Source organism: Schistocerca piceifrons, chromosome X (assembly GCF_021461385.2).
Source record: "Schistocerca piceifrons isolate TAMUIC-IGC-003096 chromosome X, iqSchPice1.1, whole genome shotgun sequence".
NCBI classification, from domain to species: domain Eukaryota; kingdom Metazoa; phylum Arthropoda; class Insecta; order Orthoptera; family Acrididae; genus Schistocerca; species Schistocerca piceifrons.
In genome coordinates, this window is record NC_060149.1 from 71833035 (window position 1) to 71859686 (window position 26652).

General features: G+C 39.6%; 1 protein-coding gene across 1 annotated transcript in view; it reads left to right on the top strand.

Annotated features, from left to right (window-relative positions):
- The window catches only part of LOC124721892 (protein Daple), a 181339-nt gene that overhangs the window by 29630 nt on the left and 125057 nt on the right, over window positions 1–26652 (top strand). Inside the window, exons 5-7 of the mRNA XM_047247044.1 lie at window positions 3355–3471; window positions 14169–14320; window positions 21478–21559. Coding sequence (XP_047103000.1) covers window positions 3355–3471; window positions 14169–14320; window positions 21478–21559 — 351 coding nt within the window. The remainder of the gene's footprint in view (window positions 1–3354; window positions 3472–14168; window positions 14321–21477; window positions 21560–26652) is intronic.

The following is a 26652-nucleotide window of genomic DNA, read 5'->3' on the forward strand; positions in this document are numbered from 1 at the left end:
AAGAAACAGGGATTAACACATGAATATTTTGCATTCATAAAAAATTGTAATTTCTACCTTTTTTTCTCGATAAACGAGAGAGATATCACTAAGGGTAAGATAGATACTGCCTATAGGAAAATTAAAGAGACCTTTGCAGAAAAGAGAAAGACCTGTATGAATATCAAGAGCTCAGGTGGAAAACCAGTCCTAAGCAAAGAAGGAAAAGCAGGAAGGTTGAAGGAGTATATAGAGGGTCTATACAAGGGCGATGTACTTGAGGGAAATATTATGGAAATAGAGGAGGACATAGATGAAGATGAAATAGGGGATATGGTACTGCGTGACGAATTTGACAGATCACTGAAAGACCTAAATCAAAAAAAGCCATTGGGAGTATACAACATTCCATTAGAACTATTGGAACTACTGATAGCCATGGTAGAGCCAGACATGACAAAACTCTTATCATCTGGTGAGGAAGATGTATGAAACAGGTGAAATACCCTCAGACTTCAAGAAGAATATAATAATTCCAATCCCAAAGAAGGAAAGTGTTGACAGGTGTGAAAATTACTGAACTATCAGTTTAATAAGTCAAGGATGCAAAATACTAACATGAATTCTTTATAGACGAATGGAAAAACTGGTAGAAGCTGACCTCGAGGAAGATCAGTTTGGATTCTGTAGAGAAGTTGGAACACGTAAGGCAATACTGACCCTACGACTTACCTTAGAAGGTAGATTAAGGAAAGGCTTACCTACGTTTCTGGCATTTGGAGACTTAGAGAAAACTTTTGACAATGTTGACTGGAATACTGTCTTTCAAATTATGAAGGTGGCAGGGGTAAAATACAGGGAGCGAAAGGCTATTTACAATTTGTACAGAAACCAGACTGCAGTTATAAGAGTTGAAGGCCATGAAAGTGAAGCAGTGGTTGAGAAGGGAGTAAGGCAGGTTTGTAGCCTATCTCTGATGTTATTCAATCTGTATATTGAACAAGCAGTAAAGGAAACAAAAGAAAAATTTGGAGTAGGAATTAAAATCCATGGAGAAGAAATAAAAACTTTTAATTCTGTCAGAGACGGCAAAGGACCTGGAAAAACAGTTGAATGGGACGGACAGTGTCTTGAAAGGAGGATATAAGATGAACATCAACAAAAGCAAAAAGAGAATAATGGAATGTAGTCGAATTAAATCAGGTAATGCTGAGGGAATTAGGTTAGGAAATGAGGCACTTAAAGTAGTAGATGAGTTTTGCTATTTGGGTAGTAAAATAACTGATGATGATCAAAATAGAGAGGATATAAAATGTAGGCTTGCAGTGGCATGGAAAGCATTTCTGAAAAAGAGAAATTTTTTAACATCAAGTATAGATTTTAGTGTTAAGATTCCTGGCATTGTGGAATAGATGCTAATACCCAGTCTAGACCTAGTTATGTATATAGTAATATGCCCTTTTCATATTTAAGTGTTAGGAAATCTTTTCTGAAAGTATTAGTGTAAAGTGTAGCCATGTATGGAAGTGAAACATGGACGATAAATAGTTTAGACAGGGAGAGAATATAAGCTTTCAAAATGTGGTGCTACAGAAGAATGCTGAAGATTACGTGGGTAGATCACGTAACTAATGAGGAGGTACCAAATAGAATTTGGGAGAAGAGGACTTTGTGGCACAACCTGACTAAAAGAAGGGATCAGTTGGTAGGACACGTTCTGAGGCATCAAGGGATCACCAATTTAGTATTGGAGGAAAGTGTGGAGGGTAAAAATCGTAGAGGGAGACCAAGAGATGAATACACCAAGCAGATTCAGAAGGATGAAGGTTGCAGTAGTTACTCTGAGATGAAGAGGCTTGCACAGGATAGGGTAGCATGGAGAGCTGCATCAAGACCACAACTTCAACAACAACAACAACAACAACAAAGGAGATTAGTGATGAACTTCAATTATTCCTTCATCAATCCATATATACATGAATGACAAATATTATATTTTGGAAAATTTTTTAATAAGTGGTATGAAGTAGAACTAAAAAATGCATCTCCTGTATTATTCTGTGAATGACATTTGTTGAGTTTTGTTGAAATGGTTCTCAATTAGTGTAAGAGGAAGAGCAGTGATTTTTTCCCTTCAAAGTAGCTACATACGTAGTAATATACATAATATCTTGATTTGAAAAAAGAACCAATCTACAAATAATTTCTGTAATTAAAAATTTGAGTAGAATAGAACTAGCTCTAATTGATTGTCAGTATGCTTTACAGAAATAGGCTGCATGGCTGGTACTGCCTATTAGTGTTCAGGGTGGTTTCACTACTTGAACCAATGTAGACAGAAATCTATTTACTTTATGGGTACCTAACTTATAGAAATGATGTTTAGACTGTGAACTGCAGGATTTGCACTGTTAGTAGTGGTAGCATCATGACTGCCATTAGACCCCGGTACTGGTACTGTGACGCGGGGTTGAAACAAAAGCGTCAGTGTGCATTATCACTGCTGTCAACATATCTTGACAAGATTAGCGGGGCTTTACTCGTAAAGCTTTTTTATCAAAACAGCAACAACAGTGTTACTGCTCTTCGTGAATATTGATGTATTAAAGGGATATGGAGAAGTCGTCTTTCCACACCAGGGTTGAAGAACATGATCCAGAAGTTCCAATTAACTGACAATTTGGGAATTGCTCCTGGGAGAGGCTGATGGCCAATTGCATCACAGCTTGTTGAAGAAGTTACTGTTGCTGTGGCTGAGAGTGCTGGGCACAATGTGCCATCTTCAGGCAATGCATGAGCAGTGTCATGACAGCTGAACATTCTGTGGTCCACTGTTTGAATAGTGCTTTGAACAATTGCGAAGTGGTATCTCTAGTGCAGCTCCAGGCTGTCATGGATGCAGATGATCATTACACTGAGCAACATTTGTAACCTTGAGCCGAAACATGGTAGGCAGTTGACACATGTTACTCTCTCATGTGGAAATTAAAATGTTTCTTTCAGGGGTTTCTTCGTTATGTCTCTTCCGAATGTCCTTACAAATGTTTCCACAAAGTTTTATTGTCCTACGCTCACTTGTTTTTTGTGAGGGCCCTCTTAAGTAGCATAAGTTTAATTATAACCACCTATATACCTTCACCCCGTTTGACATCCCTGGTGGCTCTTTTTGCTGATGGGAAGTCTCACCCTCTCACTCGTCTCCTTGTAGTTGCCCCTCTTCACTTTATCCCATCCACCCTCATATTAGAACTTCAGACATTTAAGTTTTAGGAAGTAAACAGTAGAAATAACATTATTATTCATATTGTTTTGTTGTTGATAATATTTAATAGAATTAATATTTATAACTTCTACATTAAAATTTTTTGTCTCTAGGTTACAGAAAATCCACAAATTGTTTTAATACAAGATGCTACAAGTGAAGTTTTTCCTACTGATCTAATGCTAGTCCATTTAAAAAGGCTAGCAAAGGAACGTGATGAGTACTTGCAGGTGAGCAATGGAAGTTGGGGTTTTTGTGATGTTTAGTAGTGCAGTGCTGATCAGGAAAACAAAAGTGTATTAAAACCTGGATGATAGTCAGTAATTCCATGGAATATCTTTCTGAATGCATTAAAAATGTTGTCTACTGCAAAAAAATGTGGGATGGGTTGGATGTAAATAACCACAGCAGTGGGGGACCTTGCTCCCATATAGCTTCTTATAAGAGTTGTTTCACACTGTGATCCCTGTAAACAGTCATTTAACTTCATTTCTATGGATAATATTGTTTTAATTTAATGCAAACGTTAGAAAATAGGATGTGCTCAGATTGGAGAAAATTATGCTGAAGTTAAGAGTTCTCATCATTTTTGTAGTGGTAGGTGCTTACAGAATTTATTAATTTTCAAAATGTTTAGGAGAGCCAGTTTTCAGCTAGCAACTAGCTGAAATCTGGATCTGCTCTAATAAACCTAGAATGGAAACGACTACTGTTTGCTGCACTTTATCATTTTAACAGTTATATCATTGTTGCAGAGTGCATTTCACTTTCCCAATGGAAGGTAATTTGATGTTATTTTGTTTTGTTGTGGGCCAGATTAAGTACGTGCGTTCTCTTTCTTGTCCATATTTTTGTTCTCCATATTCTTTCTTTCTTGCTTACTTACTTACTTACTTTCTGTAAAATTCATATTTCTTTCATCACAATGTATTTTTTTATGTATTGTTTCTGTTGATAACATTACTACTGCTATTATCATCAGAAGAATGACATATTTAATAAAGTATATACTAAGGTTGCTGTAGTCAACAGTTTATTTTGTTGTTGATCTGGTATTAGGTTAACTCTTACCACCAGTACCACCACCATCTTTTGGCTATTGGTGATTGAGTACTGGACTGGTACTGAACTAATGCTCACTATTGGCAGCTAGAAGTGATGGTTTTTAGCCTGTTATTGGCTTGGCAATATAAAATTGTTATACACAGCAGCCTTAGTTCAAAATTTATTAAAAATAATATCCTTCAAACATATAAGAACTACAGAGCACAGAACATGTAAGAGATTTTTATTACTTATTTTTTTCAATGTCAGACGTATGTTTGATTGAAGTAATTTGTGGTTGAAGATAGCAACCAAGAGATTTTGATTAGGAAATTTGACATCAGGTGTCTACTTTTATAGACATTTATAAGACTTTTCTCATTTTTCACTTCTGTTGAGAATTATCATTACTTATTCGCACTCAGCATTGCTACAAAATGCTAGGACAAGTCCATAAAAACAATAAGCTGAAAATGTGCTGTCAACTCAGAATACACAAGAAATATTGGCACACAAAACATGCCAGAACACTGTTGCAGAAGCAATGAAAAAAGCATGCCAAATTGAGAAGAACGCAGAATCCTCAAGACCGGCTAAGTTTCACGGAAGCTTGAAATTTAGTGTGGACGTCAATACGAGATGCTTTTAATAGTTTCCACAATGAAACATTGTCTCAAAATATGATAGAAAACCCAAAGAGATTCTGGTCATATGTAAAGTACACCAGTGGCAAAAAACAGTCAATACCGTCACTGCGCGATAGTGATGGAAATGTTACCGATGATGGTGCCACTAAAGCGGAGTTACTAAATACAGTTTTCTGTAATTCCTTCATGAAAGAAGATGAAGCAAATATTCCAGAATTCGAAACCAGAACAGCTGTTAGCATGAGTGACATAAAAGTAGATATCTTAGGTGTTGCGAAACAACTCAAATCACTTAATATAGGCAAGTCTTCCGGTCCAGATGGTATACCAAACAGGTTCCTTTCAGAGTATACAGACACAATAGCACCTTTCTTAGCAATCATATACAACTGCTCACTTGACGAAAAGTCTGTTCCTAAAGACTGGAAGGTAGCACAGGTCACACCAATATTCAAGAAAGGAAATAGGAGTAACCCATTGCGTTACAGACCCATATTACTGACCTCAATTTGCAGTAGGATTTTGGAGCATATACTGTACTCGAGCATTATGAATCACCTTGAAGAAAATGACTTATTGATACATAACGAACACGGATTCAGAAAATTCCCATGAAGTAATGAGTGCTGTCGACAAGGGGTCTCAGATCGATTCTGTATTTCTAGATTTCCAGTAGGCTTTTAATACTGTTCCCCACAAGCGACTATTAATCAAATTGCGTGTATATGGATTATCGTCTCAGTTGTGTGACTGGATTCGTGATTTCCTCTCAGAGAGGTTATAGTTTGTAGTGATAGATGGTAAACCATTGAGTAGAACAGAACTGATATCTGGTGTTCCGCAAGGTAGTGTCATAGGCCGTCTGCCGTTCCTGATTTACATAAATGATCTAGGTGATAATCTGAGCAGCCCCCATAGGTTGTTTGCAGATGACACTGTAATGTACCATCTAGTAAAATCATCAGACGATCAATTCCAATTATGAAATGATCTAGAGAGGATTTCTGTATGGTGCGAAAAGTGGCAATCGGCACTAAACAAAGAAAAGTACGATGTCATCCACATGGGTACTAAAAGAAATCCAATAAATTTTGGGTATACGATAAATAACACAAATCTTAGGGCTGTCAATTCGACTAAATACCTAGGAATTACAATTATGAGGAATTTAAATTGGAAAGACCACATAGATAATATTGTGGAGAAGGCCAAACAAAGACTGCACTTTGTTGGCAGAACACTTAGGGTATGGGACAAGCCCACTAAAGAGACAGCCTACATTACACTTGTCCGTCTTCTGCTGGAATACTGCTGCGCAGTGTGGGATCCTTACCAGATAGGATTGACAGAGGTCATCGAAAAAGTGCAAAGAAGGGCAGCTCATTTCGTGTTATTGCGCAGTTGGGCAATAGCGGTGAGAGTGTCACTGATATGATATGCGAGTTGGGGTGGCAGTCACTGAAACAGAGGTGGTTTTCTTTGCGGCAAGATCTCTTTATGAAATTTCAGTCACCAACTTTCTCTTCCGAATGCAAAAATATTTTGTTGACACCCACCTACATAGGGAGAAATGATCATCATAATAAAGTAACAGAAATCAGAGCTCGAACGGAAAGATTTAGGTGTTCCTTTTTCCCATGCGCCATTCGATAGTGGAATGGTAGAGAAGTAGAATGAAAATGCTTCAATGACTCCTCTGCCAGGCACTTAAGTTAATTGCAGAATAACCATGAAGATGTAGATTACTTTACAATTGAGTTAATGTATTAAATATTTGACATTAAGCATGTAAGTGAGCAGAAGTTTAGAAAATGTTTGTAATTATGTGTAAAGTTTGTTGGAAGTCACCAGGTGCTCTCATTATGAAACACTGAACGGATATAGTTTGGATAATTTGGGCTCCATTTTAAGCAAAAAGCAAGTTTTTCATACATTTCAATGTTTATGACAACATATCACCTGAACTATGTGTTGTACAACAGTATAATTGTGCACGTGAATTAGGTGGTATTGCGGGTACTGTCTGCAGACTGTGTTGCGAATAGAATTGTTAGTAAAGAATTCGTAAATTAAAACATCATGCCTGATGCTGATGTTTTACTGCATGAACAGTGAAAATGTAGTTAGCAGTAAGCTGTTTTCCTTTCATCATCTTGTTTGTTGTGTCAGTGAGAAAAAGTTTCATAAGTGTTTTAAATTATGCATTAAGCATGTCAGAAGTTGCAAAGTGCTCTTATTCTCAAATACCAGGTGAATAAAGTCCGGGTATTTGCGCGCCATCAGTTAATGCTGCTTGAAGACAAATGCACAGTTTCTTGCTGTTGTACTTGTCTTATTCTGTTAATCTTATAGCGTAAAATTATTCCTCTTAATGAGAAGATTATGACAACATTTTAAATTTTTGAATTTGGTCAATAAGTACACAAAATATTAAAAACCAAATTTTTGTTACCCCTGGAATTCGTTAGGCAGGCAGCCTGTAACTGGTGGTGGGTTCTGGGATAGTTACTTAATAATATAGATTTAGGGACATCTGTGGCCTTTCAGAAAGATTTCTCATAGCCCAGAAGATTAGTTTGTGGTGTCAGTTCTTTAAATTCAGCAGGGTGTTTCTCAAGCATCTAGGAATTCAAACTCTGTCATCCCTGTACAGATACTCCATTATGGACTTTGTGGTTAATAATATGGACTTGTTCAAAATGAACTGCGACATCCACTCAGTGGACACTAGGTGGAAAAACAGGTTGTTGTTAGATAATATGTATTTAAGCATTGTACAGAAAGGAGGCTCTATTTTGCTGGTTTAATTTTCGTTAGACCTCCAGTGGATCTGAAAAATTTAGTGTGATAAACTACAGATTTTCAAATCTTAAGTTGAAACTCTAACTTGTAGCACACTCATCTTACTTTTTACAGTAAATAGTTCCATGTAATAGGTTAGAGCCCTGCACTGCAACCTATTGTTTGTATATGTAGTTGTTGTGATCTTCAGTCCAAAGACTAGTTTGATGCAGCTCTCCATGCTACTCTATCCTGTGCATCTCTATCCTCTTTGTCTCCAAATAAAACTCGTCTTCTACTTAAAGTGCCTCATTTCCTAATCAAATTCCCTCAGTATTACCTGATATAATTTGACAACATTCCATTATCCATGTGTTGCTTTTGCAAGACACTGTCCATTTCGTTCAACTGCTGTTCCAAGTCCTTTGCTGCCTCTGAGAGGATTGCAGTGTCATTAGCAAACCTTAGTTTTTAATTCTTCTCCATGAACTTTGATTCCTACTCAAAATTTTTCTTTGGTTTCCTTTGCTGCTTGCTCAATGTACAGATTGAATAACATCGGGGATAGGCTGCAACCCTGTATAATTCCCTTCTCAACCATTGCGTACTCTTCATGCCCCTCGACTCTTATAACTGCCATCTGGTTTCTGTACAAGTTGTAAATAGCCTTTCACTCCCTGTATTTTACCCTTGCTATCTTCAGAACTTCCAGTCAACATTGTCAAAAGCTTTCTGTAAGTCTACAAATACTATAAACATAGGTTTGCCTTTCCTTAACCTATTTTCTGAGGTAAGTTGTAGGGTCAGTATTACCTTGCATGTTTCTACATTTCTCTGAAATACAAACTGATCTTCCCCAAGATCAGCTCCTACCATTTTGTCCATTCTTTGGGTTAATATTTTGCAACCATGTGTAATTAAACTGATAATTTTCAGACCTGTCACACCTGTTTTTATTATTATTATTTTTTTAATTGCAGTTGTTACAGTTTTCCTGAAGTCTGGGGACATTTCACGTGTCTCATACATCTTGCACATCAGATGGAATAATTTTGTCATGGTTGGCTCTTCCAAGGCTATGAGTAGTTCTGATGGAACGTCAGCTACCCCAGGGGTCTTGTATTGACTTATGTGCTTTGTCATATTCTTCTTGCAGTATCGTATCTCCCATCTCATCCTCATCAGTGTCCTCTTCCTTTCTATAATATTGCTTTCAAGTTCATCTCCCTTGTATACATCTTCCATCTTTTATCTTTCCTTTCTTTGGTTAGGACTGGTTTCCCATCTGAGCTCTTTATATTCATACAGCTGCTTCTCTTTTCTCCAAAGGCGTCTTTAATATTTGTGTAGGTGGTATGTATCTTTTCTCCAGTGAAATATGCTTCTAAATCCGTACATTTGTCCTCTAGCCATTCCTGCTTAGCCATGTTGCACTTCCTGTCAAGCTCATTTTTAGATGTTTATATTCCCTTTCACCTACTTCATTTGCTGCATTTTTAAATTTTCTCCTTTCATTAATTAAATTCAGTATCTCCTGTGTTATCCAAGGATATCTACTATGACTAGTCTCTCTATCTATTTGATCTCGGCAGCTTTCACTATTCCATCTTTGAAAGCTACCAGTTCATCTTCTACTGTCTTTCTTTCCCCTGTTCTAGTCAACTGTTGCCTAATGCTCTCTCTGAAACTTACAACAACCTCTGGTTCTATCAACTTATCCAGGTCCCATCCCTTAATTTCCTACCATTTTGCAATTTCTTCAGCTTTTATGTACAGTTCATAACCAATACATTGTGGTCAAAGTCCACATCTGCCCCTGAAAATGTCTTACAATTTAAAATCAGGTTCCAAAATCTCTGTCCTATCATTATAAAATGAAGAGCCAAAGAAACTTATACACCTGCTTAATATTGTTAGGGCCCCTGCGAGCATGAAAAGTGCTGCAACACGATGTGGCATGGATTTGACTAATGTCTGAAGTAGTACTGGAGGGAATTGACACCATGAATCGTGCAGGGCTGTCCATAAGAGTTCACGGGGGTGGAGATTCCCTCTGAACAGCATGTTGCACGGCACCTCAGACATGCTCAATAATGTCATGTCTGGGGAGTTTGGTGGCCAGCAGAAGTGTTTAAACTCAGAAGAGTGTTCCTGGAGCCACTCTAGCAGTTCTGGACATGTGGAGTGTCACATTGTCCTGCTGGGGTTTGCCAAGTCAGTTGGAATGGACATGAATGGATGCAGGTTATCAGACAGGATCCTTACTTATGTGTCACCTTCCAGAATCATATCTAGATGTATCAGGGGTCCCATATCACTCCAACTGCACGTTCTCCACACTATTACAGAACCTCCACCAGCTTGAACAGTCCCCTGCTGACATGCAGGTCCATGGGGTCATGAGGTTGTCTCCATACCTGTACATGTCCATCCACTTGATACAATTTCAAACAAGACTTGTCTGGCGAGGCAACATGTTTCCAGTCTTCAACAGTCCAATGTCAGTGTTGGTGGGCCCAGATGAGGCATAAAGCTTTGTGTTTTGCAGTTATCAAGGGTACACAATTGGGCCTTTGGTGCCGAAAGCCCATATTGATGATGTTTTGTTGAATGGTTCGCATGCTGACACTTGTTGATGGCCCAGCATTGAAATCTGCAGCAATTTGCGTAAGGATTGCACTTCTGTCAAATTCAACAATTCTTTTCAGTCATCATTGGTCCCGTTCTTGCAGGATCATTTTCTGGCAGCAGCAGTGTTGGAGATTTGATGTTTTACCAGATGCCTGATATTCACGGTACACTCGTGAAATGGTCGTACTGGAAAATCCCCACTTCATTGCTACCTCAGAGATGCTGTGTTCCATTGATCATGTGCCGACTATAACACTACGTTCAAACTCACTTAAGTCTTGATATCCTGCCATTGTAGCAGCAGTAACCGATCTAACAACTGTGCCAGACACTTGTTGTCTTATATAGGTGTTACCGACTACAGCTCCGTGTTTACATATATCTGTGTTTGAATACGCATGCCTATACCAGTTTCTTTGGCGCTTCAGTGTATAATTAGTCTGAAACAACCTGGGGTCTCCAAGCCTTTTCCATATATACAAAATTCTTTCATGATGCTTAAACCAAGTTTTAGCAAAGATTAAATTACGTTCTGTGCAACTTCCTCTTTCATTCCTTTACCCAGTTCGTATTCACGTACTATTTTTCTTTCTCTTCCGTGTCTTACTGTTGAATACCAGTCCCCCACTACAATTAAATTTTACTCTACCTAAACTATCTGATTTTTTTTTTTCTCATCATACAGTTCTTCAATCTCTTCATCTGCGTTGATAGTTGGCAAAGAAACATGTACTGCTGTCTTTGATGTTGGCTTTGTGTCTTAGCTTGGCTACAGTAATGCATTCACTATGCTGTTCAGGGTAGCTTATCCACATTTCTGTTTTTTTTTTTTTTTTTTTTTATTATTCATTATTAAACCTACTCCTACATTACCCCTATATGATTTTGTATTTATAACCCTGTATTCTCCTGTCCAGTAGTCCTGTTCCTCCTGCCACTAAATTTCACTAATTCTCACTTCAACCTACCTATTCCCCTTTATAAATTTTCTAACTTACTTGCGCGATTAAGGGATCTAACAAACCACTCTCTGATCCATAGAATGCCAGTTTTTTTTCTCCTGATGTATATCCTCTGTTTGCATATATACTATTGTAAATCTTCTGTTTTTTACTTATTTTCTTATTGGCCTTTTTCCATAATCAAGTAGTTGCACTCGATCCATTGAATGTTGATGGTAAAAACCCTGGAACTGTAAAAACAATAGGTTCTTTTATGGAATAACTTTTCTGCTACCTGTTGTGATTTTGTTTTTATTTGTATTTTGCACAACTCATTTCAGGAAAAGATTCTCATTTCCAAGGGTGTTTTTCTTTGTTCTGTGCCATTTATCCGTGATGTTTTGTGTGAAGTGCTGCATTGTTGTGTTGTTTTTACTGTAATGTAAACAAAATTAATTAATGATTGATCTTTATATAGAGTTAGTGACAAAATTTGGAAAGAACTTCTACTTACAGTTTTCTCATGGTCCACTTTTGCAGAAACTCACTCATATCAAACATTACACACAAGTTTTTGTGCACAGCACACAATTAAAACAGCAAAAGTACACAAACAGACTGCCACAGATATGTTTTTACACATTGTCAACAGAGATAACACTATAAGGCACCCACAGACAATACATACTTTCAACAGAGGGTATTTATCTTAATAATTGGATCATTATTAGCTTACATATGTATAAAGTGGTACTTCTTTCTGTGTATTACTATTCTGATGTAAGTATATTGTTGAAGCATCCTTTCAACCAAGGAAACATACAACAGGAAGTAAACACAGTGAAACTGATTGCAGGTGCAAATGACTGTAATGCTTCCATGGTTGACCCAGTACTAGGCAAAGGAAAGAAAGACCCAGACACAAATCCCACCACAGAGGGTAAAGATGAAAACAAATGTATATCTAGCATCCCTTACATTTTTAATATATCACAAAAGATTGTAAATACCTTCGAAAACCACAAAGTAAAAACTGGATTCTCTACATCTAATAAACAACAACAAAAACTGATACATAACATAAAGTGTAATTGTGACCCATATTAAGACTCTAGAACATACAAAATAAGATGCCAGGAATGCTCCATGTTCTACATTGGATGAGCAGGCTGAGATTTCAACACCATGTATACAGAGCACATTGAAGTCTACAAACACTGCTTGCTGCTGGTGGATAGGAAGAAAGCAGCTGGAGACTAAAACACTTTTATTCAGTTTTTGCTACAACATTTATGGTGCTATGATGCTCAGACATGCAGCCTCACGTGTGGTGTGGAGGCCATGCTGATAGCTGTGGAAGCTGGCTGCCAGCAGTGTGGCTGGCTGTGATGTCCATGCTCAGCGATGCTGAGATGTTCATCTGCTCAGCAGCCCCAGCTTGCACAGCATGGTGTCATGTGACAAGTGCTGGCGGCATGTACAATTGCTAGAATTCTCGAGTCTGTCAGGACCCAGAACAAGAGCTCACTCCAGCAGATGATGATGGCGGACACTGGAGCATGAAGTTGGTGTACAGGTGGCCACACTGCAGCAGGAATGAACCATTGCCCTCCAAGGCAGAAGTTCAGCTGTTGCTGAAGAGAGCCTGGAAGCAGCTTATCTGGGAAATCCCGAGGTGGTGGAATAAGTATTGGGGGCTGGTCTGATGGAAGTGGTGGCCCAGATTGGCATAAGCTACTTGTTTGACCATAACCTGGTGGTGACTGGCGTGGCCCTTGCTTTGTTGTGGGTGCTGCCAGACTGCTCATACCTCTGCTAAAATCAAAGAGTTTTTATACTGGTTAATGGCATGTTTGTTATGCTGATGCAGTGCTTTCAAACACATATGAATCAGTCCTTCCGAGACTCAACAATGTAGCCTCATCCCACAGATGCGCTGCACTTCTGCTATGCTCCCAGTGTTGCGAGGGACGGCCTAGCTCACTTTGCGCTACGTAAACAGGACTGTTGATGAAATTTGCTGATTAGTGCCTCAGCACCCGCCGGCTGCCCGTGGATTTCAGCACAGTTGTTCCAGAGCTGCTACTTCTACAGTAGTGCCCAAAAAATAGTGGCAATCCTATACATCCAAGCCAAATACCAAGCGCCTAGTCTTGTTGTTAAGGCTTCACAAGGTTAATGTGACCATCCTGTTAAGGAAGAAAGGTAGGAAGAAAGAAAGAAAGACTAAGACTTAATGTCCCGTTGATGATGAGATTGTGAATGGATTACAAGTTCGAATTGGACTAGGAAGTGGATGGAAATCTACAGTTTTTCCCCCAAAGGAACCATCCTGACATTGAACTTAATTGAACTGGTATAATCAAGGGAACCTAAATGAACATGACCAGACTGGGAATGTAAGTCAGAGTGATAATGATTGCACCACTTTGCTTAGTCTTCGTTTTAAGATTCAGTCATAAAAATCTGTAATGTTACAAATCAAATATTCTGATGATTTTTGATAGACTGGTAATCTCTCCCTTTGAGAATTCTACTGACATGCAAATCACTCAAGGGAAATTAAATGCAGAGATTACAGTGCGTTTTAATCATATTCTTACATTGACATATTTTCAGATTAGAGGCGATTTTTGGAGGTATATTGTCTAAACATTTTTGATGTGACTCGTAGATGCTAAGATTGTTACAGCAGCTTAACTCACTCTATCATAATGTTGTTTCCTTCTGAATTTTCCTGCTAGTTATTTTTCTTTCATTAATATGTGGGTAAATAGAGCCATAACTTCTGACTTAACAATATATTCTCATTGCTTGCATTTACTCTTTATGAAGTGTATCATAACAGTTTTCATTAAAGTACTTATAATTTTGCATTCACAGGGTTGTGTTGCAGCAGTGTGTAGACCTGAAGCCTCCCAGCCGGGTGAAACAACACCAAAATTGTCACAACAGCTTTGCGGTGGTGAAACACACCACTTGGCAGTTGAGCTAGCAGATTGGAAGTCTAGACTTCGGAAACAGCGTCAAGAATTGTAAGCCTATATTGCTGACAGTTAAGCTTTTATTTTCTAGTCTGAATGTTTTCATACATAAATAGTATTAGTGTTTATCTTTCATATTATATACTATATTGACTTGCATGCTTTAATGTGAAACCATTCTCTGATCGTTGACACTCCCCTACTGAGTAAATGTTTCCTTCCATGGTACTGAATGAACATTTTGGAATCTTCCATAATTTTGCTTTATTGACAGATACCGGAGATTTTGGGTTGGTGTGTGATGAAGTGTTTGTGTTATGCATCTCACTATAAATTTCATACATAACTCAAATTGTGCCTCAGTATTAGAAACATTTATTTTTCAAACAATTTTTGTGCTAGTTATTGACTTGGGCTGAATTTCAAAATTTCATGGGAATACATTGATGACTAAATTGTTCAGTTGGTGAAACAGGAAGTTGACACAGTGTTTCAGAAAAGAATTGAATATCTGTGTAGAGACATCCTGTGAGTTGACTACAGAAATTCAAAGAAATTTCTCCCATCCCAAATATTATGGTATATCTGTTCTGGGACTGTCTATGAGCTGTACTCTGTCATGCTATCACAACTGTAGATACTGATTCCAACTATGATATTGTTTGGTGTCTTAGCTGGTCAGAAGTAAACAGAAAACAGTTTTTGTATGGATTTTAGAGAGAACCACAAGAATGCATTTTTATATTCCACTAGACAAACAGTGTCATTGTTGCTTAATGTAGTCTACATGGAGACATTTGATACTCATCTTTATGATCATCCTCTGTCATCATGGATTATTCACTTAATTCCAAAGATAAAAGAACGTGGTACAAATAAAAGCCTTGTGTGAGTGTCAAGGACCTCCAGATGCAGTTTTAGACCATTTCAACAGTAGCCAGCCACATGATATTGGGCAAGGCTACCTAAATTTGTGTTGAGGTGTAACAAATGCCTCATTGTTCAAGGTGGTTAGGTGGTGATGAAGAAAGTACATACACATACACATTTTATGCATTTTTTTTTGCAGTATTGTTAAAAATTGTATGACAGAAGATTCTTTGGCTTCTGAATGTCTCTAATATTTTGCTCTTCTATGGGCCTGATCCTCATTACTGAGATATACGTCATGTATAAGTATGACTTTGATTTCCAGATATATGTTGCTTAAAAATTTTTGAGATGTAATCACACTGATACCATTTACTCTTCTGAAATCTCAATGTATAACCACTCTCTCCCCCGTTGTCTACCACAATGTTCAATTTTTAAAACAATCACAAAATCTTGTTCAGTACTACTGCTAACTGCATGTATGTAATTGACATTTCTAGAATTTTAACTGCTATAGTTCACAGTGGTAGCTCAGTGTTAAGACACTAGAATTGCATTCAGCAGGACAGAGTCAAATCCCTTTTTGACCATCCAGATGTGTTTCCTGTAGCTTCCATAAACTGCATAAGGTGAATGCCTTGGTGACCTGTTTGAATGATACTTGGCGGAGTTCATTTCCAGTACTTGCCCAGTCTGAGCTTTTTCTCTGTTGCTTTTACTGGCCTAGAATGCTAATCCCTAATCTTCCTTCCTTCATTTAATTCTGAGTAAGGGTATTTTTCAGATGATCTAATAGTTCTGTCATGACAGTGTATTTTATTCACCCTTCTGTAACACATGGGTTGTTCTGAGTGGAAAATATTAATGAACTATTTTCATTATATTTTAGGAAAAGTATGTAAGAATGTAAAAGTTTGCGTGTATGCATTTTTTTTTGGCTCGTCTAATCAGGCAGTTGCTTTTAATTGTGTTTACAGTAATTAAGTTCAGCTGTTGACAGCCCAAAGTTTGGTCTGAACACTCAGCATTTTTTACTTAATGAACATTAACATAAATGTAATAGGTGGTAAGTGACATAAAAAATCCTAGAAGTATCTGAGGATCGAACTCTGTACATTTGTATTTGTAGTCTGACACTTCGCACAGAGATACCAAGCCACACTTATAACGATTAGATACTCCAGTTTAAGGAAGTTGGTCCCTGAAAAACTAAGCAAAGTGACACAGTGTTCAGCACACTGGGTTTACATTAAGGAAAAGAGTGGGTTCAAATCCCCATGTGGTCATTTAGATTTAGAATTTCCATCATTACCCTATATTGATCAAGGCAAGGTGGTTTTGTTGAAAAGGAGACACTGGATTTCTTTCCCCATCCTTGTCCTATCTGGCCCTCTACTCTGTCTTTGACGACCTCAGCTTCAGTTGCCCTAATAACTCTTTCTTTCTTCACTTGAATGTAACACGAAGTCTCCACCTGAGGATGATGAGATAAGTCCTCAAAACACATCACATCAATAATCTGATGTATAAAAGTAATTGGTTTACTGTAATCGTATATCATATCTGTTATATACATTGAATAGCCAAAGAAACTGATACACATGCCTAATATTGCTTAGGCCCCCTGCGGGCACCCAGAAGTGCCGCAACATGATGTGGCATGTCTGAAGTAGTGCTGGAGGGAATTGACACCGTGAATCCTGCAGGGCTGTCCATAAATTCGAAGGAAAATTGAGGGGTCACAGATCTATTCTGAACAGCATGTTGTAAGGCATCCCAGATATGCTCAGTAACATACATGTCTGGAGAGTTTGGTGGCCAGCGGAAATGTTTAAACTTGGAAGAGTGTTCTGGAGCCACTATGTAGCAATTCTGGATGTGTGGGGTGACACAGTGTCCTGCTGGAATTGCCTAAGTCTGTCGGAATGCACAATGGACATGAATGGATGCACATGATCAGACAGGATGCTTACATACACGTCACCTGTTCAGAGTTGAATTTAGACGTATCAGGGGTCCCATATCACTTCAATTGGGCATGCTCTACGCCATTACAGTGCCTCCACAAGCTTGAACTGGCCCCTGCTGACATGCAGGGTTCATGGATTCATGAGGTTGTCTCCATACCCATACACATCCATCCACTCGATATACGAGGGCGGTTCAGAAAGTAACCTCCGATTGGTCACAGTGCGGGTTGTGGGGGGAGTAGCGACGCCATCTGTGCGTTCACGCACTCAACAGGTCAGTCGGCATCAAGCCGTGGTCGAGTGAACGTCGTACCTGCGCTAGTTTAGTTTTTGTGGCAGTTTGAAATGTGTGCTGCAATAGAAAACCCCGCCAAATGTGAAGTGCATGCTGTCATAAGGTTTTTTACAGCCAAAGGATATTCTGCAGCAGCTATTCATCGTGAGCTTTGTGCCGTGTACGGACCAAGAGTTATGAGTGAAGGAGTTGTCCGTGAATGGGTACGTTTATTTAAAAGTGGACGAGAAAACGTTCATGATGAAGAGAGGAGTGGTAGACCATCATTGGTGACTGACGAACTCGTTCAGATAGTTGATGCAAAAGTTCGTGAAAATCGACGTTTCTCAATGTCAGAGTTGTCTACTGGTTTTCCACAGATTTCTAAGACTCTCTCGTACGAGATAGTGACAGCAAGATTGGGTTACCGTAAGTTCTGTGCACGATGGGTGCCCAAAATTCTTACCGACCACCACAAAACTCAAAGAATGGCCTCTGCATTAGACTTTCTGTCACGTTATGAGGACGAAGGAGAACCATTGTTAAACAGAATCGTGACCGGTGACGAAACCTGGATTAAGTACGTGAACCCTGAGACAAAAGAACAATCAAAGATGTGGGCACATTCAAATTCGCCTACCAAACCAAGAAAAGCCTCGCAAGATTTTTCTGCCAGAAAACTGATGGCAACAGTGTTTTGGGATGCCAAAGGGGTGTTGTTGGTTGAATTCATGGAACGTGGTACGACCATTAATCAAGACGTGTACTGTGAAACAATAAAAAAGTTACGACGGGCTATACAGAACAAACGCCGTGGTATGCTGACTTCCGGTATCGTTTTTTTGCACGATAACGCCCGTCCTCACTCTGCTCGCAGAACAACGGCCCTTCTTGAGTCCTTCAAGTGGGACGTTATCAACCATCCACCTTACAGCCCAGACCTGGCGCCAAGTGATTATCACCTCTTCATGCATTTGAAGAAATGGCTCGGGTCACAGCGGTTTGATGACGACGAAGAGCTCAAAGATGCGGTCACAGGCTGGCTCCAGGCACAAGCGGGTGATTTTTATGCAGAAGGAATTTCAAAGCTTGTGAAGAGATACGATAAGTGCCTCAATCGCTATGGAGACTATGTAGAAAAATAGTGCAAAGATGTAGTTGTAAGATGTATATATTAAAATATTTTTATTTAACTTGGTGTATTTTTTTAAATCAACCGGAGGTTACTTTCTGAACGGCCCTCGTAGTTTGAAACAAGACTCGTCCAACCAGGCAACATGTTTTCAGTCATCAACAGTCCAGTGTTGGTGTTGGGCCCGGGTGAGGCATAAAGCTTTGTGTCATGCAGTCATCAAGAGTGCACAAGTGGGCCTTTGGCCCCAAAAGCCCATATCAATGATGTTCCATTGAATGGTTCACACGCTGACACTTGTTGATGGCCCAGCATTGAAATCAGCACAGACTTGCGGAAGGGTTGCACTTGTGTCATGTTGAATGATTCTCCTCAGCCATTGTTGATCTCGTTCTTGTAGGATATTTTTCCAGCTGCAGCGATGTTGAAGATTTGATGTTTTACCAGATTCCTGATGTTCACTGTACACTCGTGAAATCGTCATATGGGAAGTTCCCCACTTCATCAGTATCTTGGATATGCTGTGTCTCATCGCTCATGCGCCGACTATAACACCACGTTCAAACTCACTTAAATCTTGATAACCTGCCATTGTAGCAGTGGTAACCGATCTAACAACTGCGCCAGACACTTTTTGTTGTATATAGGCGTTATTGACTGACGTGTTATACTCTGCCTGTTTACATATATCTGTATTTGAATATGCATACGTATACCAGTTTCTTTGGCACTTCAGTGTATATAAAGCACAGTGAACAGCAGACCTCAAGATGATTAGCACGTGGGTTTATAACCTCATAGTTCCACAGAGATAGAGTAAAAATGTGTTTTTTCCAGCCTCTGGCATATAGTGCCCTGCACGGCAGGCATTTTGTGTGAGGAACAATATTGGCCAGCCAAATAACGTGCTTTACAGGACAGCTCACATGTCAGGGACAAAAAGCGGTTTTCCAGGGCCCAACATGTAGGCTGCCCTGCATAACAGGTGTGTTACGTTGTTGTAGTATCGGCCTGCTTTCTTGACTTGATTTTCCTGGTGGCCTGTATGTCAGGGGCAAATAAATGATTTTTTAAGCTCCTGACATGTAGTGTATCTTGCATGAACTGTATTGTAGGGGCTACATATGCCTATGAGAATGACAATAACTGGGGACGGGTTGAGATGGAAAGAGGAGTGGATGGACAGAGTGAGGGGGAGAAGGAAATGGTCAGCGAGAGGGGAGGAGGAGGAGATGTGTGAGGTAGAGGGAAGATTTAGAGTGGTAGTGGGCAGGTGGAAAAGGAAGAGGGGCATGAGGATATGGTCAGAGGGAAGGGAATGAAGATATGGTCAAAGAGAGGGCATGAAGGAAATGGTCAGAGAGAGAGGAGGTGGAAGAAATGGACAAAGAGAGGGGGAGGAGGATATAGGCAGATAGAGGTGGTAGGATGAGATGGAGAGACAGACAGATGGAGGAAGAGGTGGACACAGAGATGGGGAGGAGGAGGTGAGTTCAATATATGCGTTGACTGTGTATCTGGGCAAATATGCATGAAAAGGCTAGTACATAAATCAGAATGTATGTATGTATGTGTGTATGTATGTTCCAAATCTCCTCCTAAACCACTGAATTGATTTCTATCAAATGTTGCACGTTGCACATGTAACGCTTATTATCTGGAAATAAGCATGGTGGGGATAATAGCCAACTAGCTCTCATCGGGGTGGGGATCATGTTGAAAAGGAGTTGATAGCCCTTGACATTTAGGCTGCCCTGTATGGCAGGAATATCATGCAGGTAACATCGGAATGTGTTTCAGGGGGTATGTGCACGAACAAGCATGGTTGAGTAGGGGGGTGGGAGGGGGAGAGGATATAGATAGTGAGAGGGTAAGGAAAGAGGTGGATGGACAGAGAGGGGGGAGAAGGAGGTTGACAGGTAGAGGTTGGATATGGAGAGGGACAGTGAGGAGGGAGGATGAGGTGGACAGAGAGGGGGAGCAGAAAGTGGACTGAGATAGGTGGAGGAGGGAGTGGACAGAGAGATTGGAAGGAAGAGATGGATAGAGAAAGAGGAGAGGGATAGAGAGAGGGGGGAAGAGGAGTTACGGGAGGAGATGAACAGAGTGAGGGGCAGGAAGAGATGTGTGCAACATATGTAACATAAGTGTGTGCGGGCAAGCCACAGGTAAAAAGCTAGTACATTATAAAACCAAGGTTTAATTTTTTCAAAGTGTGGGAACTTTTTATCTGTTGCTCACTCCTCTTCTTGATCTTTCGTGTAGACTACAACATTGTTTTCTGACTGAAAGTATGTAATTTTCATTTTGTAGAGTTATTTTGCTTGACTTTCTGAAAATAAAATTCATATGTCCAAAGCTTGTATAAAGTCATGTAAAATAACACGCACCATTCAAACTGTGCACCCACATTTAGGTTATGTTATGTGTGTCCAGTGTAGAAACCTGTCAGAAGATGTTGTAAAATGAATGGTGACATTTACACTTCTCATCTATTCAATAAAGACATAGTTATCATATATTTGCAAGTCCTGCTTTTGTTTTGCATACCGGGAAACAAGTAAGGAAGTTAACTGCATGAAACTATGATATTTCAGTTGTTGCACCGAACTGTGACATTTAATTTTCTTGCAGTTTGTTTTAACGTGCTTTTGTAGTACATTTTTGATTGTCTATCACATTTACCACATTATTTGTCTGTATTTCAATGGAAACATTGAGAATAATTGTATTTCAGTTTTACATTGACACAGGATCTTATTGGCCCTGTATTAGTGCTCCTGATTAGTTTTGAGATTTACTCTAAAACTCCTCCTTAATTTTCTGTTCAACATTGAATGTGTACACATAGTAAAATGTGTGAACTTCTTGTGTAACTTTTTGTTTTCCAGGAATTTACTAAATTAGGCCATTGTACAGAATATTTTTTTTAATCAGCTTTTTTGTGTCTCTCTTTTAGGGAAGAAAAAACTGAGGCTTTGGCAGAGGCAAAAGAAGAGCTAGAATATAACAAGGTTCTTGTATCAAAGTTAAAGCTTGAGGTACGTTTTGCCTACACTACACAGATAACAAAATATTGCAGGGAAACTTCTCAGTGAGCTTGGTGTGTGTGTGTGTGTGTGTGTGTGTGTGTGTGTGTGTGTGTGTGTGTGTGGAAGTGGGGGGGGGGGGGGGGTATTTTTTAAGTAAGTGGCAAGCAGCTAGCAATAAAGAAGTAAAAACATATTCTTGTTCCTGATAAGTGTCAGAATAGAACATAGTGAGTGATTAATGTCCTGCCACTCTTCTTATCCTTGTCATCAAGCTGTTGGCTGGGACGCCACCTCTTTAGAACCTACATATTGCTGGTCCTGGTTTCACTCCTGAAACAGTCACACCAATAGGCTAATTGGAGGGGAGGGGTCACTTCAACAATTTGGAGATGACTAGGAGAGTGACAATATTATATCTTTAGAGTTGCTTTTTTGACAGTGCCAACTCCAGTGATTTCAGCACTTGCATTACATGGGATGGCCACTGTTCACTACAGGAAATAAATATCCAGCCTTGCAACTGGATCAGCAATTCTGACTGTGTTACTGAAGCCTTTGCATGCCAACTGTAAAATACAACAATTATCTCACTTTATGGACTTGGTCTTTGTTTTGGAACTCTGATTGAGCACATTGTTGTTTAAGAAAACTCGTGGCAGTTTCATTGGAAGTGGTCGTAGCTCATGGTACTTTCAGTTGTAATGTCCACTCTCTTCCGTGTTCTGAGTCATCATCTCTGTGTAAATCTTGGTTTCCACAAGTTATGTTGTTCACAGCAGTGATCTATCTAGCTTGTGTCAGGCTATGACACAAAAGTAGGGATAAGCAATTTATACTCTTACGTGTTCTAGTTCGTTATGGACACCAAGTTTATCGAATTGTAGCAGCAGCAAAACTATGATAGAAACAGGACTAAAAGTAAATTCAGATATAGTTTATGAAACTACAAAGACAGCAGGACAACTTTCTGAACCGCATGGCAGTCTGGGCAATGTTCCATGAGCAGCATTAACGTCACTGGTATTTGCACCAGTGTTGTCACCACCTACATTTCTAGTATTTAATTTGAAGGAAATGTGAGGCTTGTGCCTCCAACAGTTTCTGCTGTTGTACAAGCTTAGTAACAACTGTGTTACTTACGTTCAGTCAGCTTTATTATTGTCTTGTAGAAGTCACATTTACAAGCTAGTTTACAAATTATTACCACTCATAGAACCCGGCACTTCCTGTGTGATGACTTACGTAGTTTTTTGTTCACTCATTTCAAGATGCAACTGTATGTAGTGGCCACTAGTCTTGAGTTTCAGCCATTGTCATAAGTAAGTGAACCAGTTGTTTTTAGGTGAGATAAATAAATTGCTATAGCAAATTTATACTGAAGATTGTGTAAATATCATAAATCTAAATCACCTCAAAAAAAAAAAAAAAAAAAAAAAAAGAAGGGAGTCGAGTTTCGCTGGTCTCCCAGTTGTCAGGCAGCATTATTGAAGGTAAAACAGTTTTAGAAGTCTGCTCTCTATCTGGTCATAATCACACCAGGAAAATGCTCAGTGATGGTGACATGCATAAAAATTCAGGATAGGTGCTGTACCATAACACAAGTTTCCACTGGCACAGAAGAACTGATTGTGTATGTGTCTAAAACACTAACATTGGCACAGATGAATTATAGCTACATAGAAAACAGTTATGGCTATTATTGAAGATATGAAATTTTTTTTGTATCTAACAAAATTCCAGCTGGTTACAGACCACAAGTCACCGATTTCACTTTTTGATCCCTGAGAGAATCTACCAGATAAGACTGCCCAGCGATCACAGTTGTCAGTGCTGTTTTAGAACAATTACCATTATCGATATTGATGTGTCTGCACAGGATGGAATTCAACTTTTGCACGACGACACAAGCTCAGCACAATAGGCTGTGGGGTGGTAGGACTGGACCGAGTGACACATCAGGCAATCACCATGGACAGTTGCACTGAACATTTATTTGGCACATTTAAACAAGACAAATAACAAATAAAACCATTAACACATTTTTAAAATTACCATTTAGGTGAGAGCACGTTACTTCAAAATTATACATTCATAAACCACGGCACTTATGGCCTATTACATATTTAGTGAGTTAAAAATTATGTACTCAAAAACTATGATCAACCTGAAGAACAATCCACTAAAATTTAACGAGGAAATGTAGTCTTTCGTTACTGCAGTGATTGGTATTACCAAAGTAATTCAGAGTACAGGCAACAACAAATCAGATACCATGGTACACAACCATGTTACTTAAATGGCAGGCACCCTACAATGTAGGATATAAAATATAAAATTTCATGTGACCAAGCAACCTCGTGGGATTGAACAAACTACATCCAGAAGCAGATGCTCGCCAACTCAGCTGTTTCCAGTACAGGCTCGGCATGGACCCCGAAACGGGAGCAGCAACTGTCACAAATAGGCACGAAAAATCCCAGAATTAGTAGGTATCTACAACAGACTCACATCTGCCTTAAGTAACTAGAAATACAATACTTCATTACAGCACATCACCTGTAGAATTAATCAATCTATTAATGAACCTCAGCTAAGCAGTACAAATCTATTAACTTATGCACGTTAGGCCAGTTATACATTAAGCTGCGAGCAAACTACATACACGGCCAGCCGGGATGCGCGGGCAAAAGGGGGCGGAAAATACACAGCAGCACAAGTAGGACGCAACCCAGGACCCCACACCCACTTCCAAGACAAACAGCAGAAGTCCCAATAAAATGAAACCAAATGCAAGTAACTAGTGTGCTGGCTAACAGTATATCAAGACCCCTCCCCCCTCCCAACGCAAAACACAAGGTGACTTACAGCAAATAGCCACATTTAAATTTGTGATTAAATTGGAATTAATTACCATATCCACATACTGTCATTGAAGGAATTCTTGTACTTTCATTAATAGAATCAGTTTCAAACTATTTAAACACACAATAACAATTGGCCTCTCAGTAACTTGTAAGAATTTATGTACCTACCCATTTAGAGTTTGACACGTGTCTCTCTCAGACACACTGTCACTTCAGATAGAAATGTAACAGTAATGTTATTGCAATTCGCAGCAAATGTATCCAGAAAATTTTATCCCCGTATATCTCTAGCATTTGGTCAGAACTCCGTCGTGTGGTATAAATTCAATAACCAGGTGGCACTTAGACAAGGACCAGCCAAACTGTTTTCAGTGGCAGTTAACACTGACAGTAGCAATCTACAAACGGAATGTATCAGCATTCCAGGCCCTAGTAAATGTTAACCATTACATCACATACAGCTCTCACTGGAGCCTTGTGTACTAAGCAAGTTGAAATAAACACATTTGAGGACAGACTCAGTAGGAGCAGTAACTACCGGCCAAGAAACTGAAGTCAGCAGCACTGAACCCAGTAGTCAATTCCGGCCACAATTTACAGCACATGCAAGGCCCTTACCCTCTTGCTTGTTTGACGAAGCCAGCCGCTGCAGATCCCCGTGCAAGGAGACATGCAAGAAGCGAAATACACCAACGGCTTCCCAGTAACATGACTGCTTCCATGCCGGTGATATTTGCTACAACGCTGTCACCCGGGTAAACTGCCCCTTTTAGATGTGCTCTTCCTGCTGCCTTGCACGGTGCCTGTACTGTCCGCCAGACTTCTCAAACAACGTTACTGTTAGGCGTCCCAAAACAAAATCCTTGCTACTTGCTAGAGCTTACCCCTCACTCCCTGATCAGCCCGGTAGGTAGCGCCACCGCGCGCTCTGCGCACACCACCAGAAAGATGACCCTTACCGGCAGCGGGAATATCACTGATCGAGCGATACGGCTCCGATATCCACTACTGGCTCACCATTCAACACACCAATCCTGACACCATGCCACATCTACTGATGAGTCCTCATCAGGAGTTTGGTAAGCAAGAGGCACTTTTTTTTGGAGCTGGATGAAAACATTTGGGACACACTTGATGAATTGTTTGTGATGTCACAAGAGGTGACTAAGTTCACCGATTAGGACACAGTGCATCATTAACTAATATGTTATGCCCATTTTGATCGGACAGAGGACCTGCCCAAAGTGATGGAATTGGTGGTGGCTTAAAAAGAATGTTGGATGTGTGCTATATCACTCTTGAAACCCAATTTTGCTCCATTTTCATGATATTCTTGTCTTTGCTTTTGTCTGAAATCGACGTTACATGATACACTTTCAGTCATTTGCAAGAAGGGATCTACAGTGATAATTGTCAGATAAGCTTTCACCCAACCTATATTTTCAGACTCCCGTGTTGAGTTGCTAGTCTCCCATCAGGCACCTCCCCAGGTGGCGGGCAGGGGAATGTTCACCAGATATGGTGAATACTGAGGAACTAAAATACCCAGGGCGGACTCAAACTAACAACTGCTGCTTTGCAGCTGGGAGATGGGTCTCCAAAGGCAAAGGGAAGAAAACCCCAAATAAAAATTACCCGTCCTTTGGTAGAGGTTGGATGTAGAGTTGGTAGCTCCCTCTGTAAAAAACACCTATTACAAAATTTCACCAAAGAAAAACCAAATGGATAAAGGATGACAGAGATGGCATGGACAAGGTTATGGGGACAGGCAACCAAACCGTGGAGACAAGAAAAGTAAGAAAAGACAGAAAAACAATAGAAATCGTAAATCAGGTTTATTCATTGGTACATGTAATGTGAGATCACTATACTGCCCAGGAGCCCTGAAAGTGATGCTAGACCAAATAATGAACCTGAAAAGAGCATCATAGCAGTACAAGAAGTAAGACAGACAGGGAGTGGAATCCTAGAAAAGAAAGAAGAAAACATTTTTGTACCTGTAGTAAAAGGAACCATAAGCCTGGGACAAGATTTGTGGTGCATCACCAAGAAAAGCACTTAGTAGTAGGATTCAGCCTCATAAACCCAAGGCTATCAACACTTAGGATAATAGGGAAATTCTTCAGTTACTCCATAATTAATGCCCACACACCAACTGAAGAATCGGAGGTTGAGGAGAAAGAAGGTAGCTACAAATCTCTGGAAGAGCATATGATGAATGCCCAGGGCATGATATAA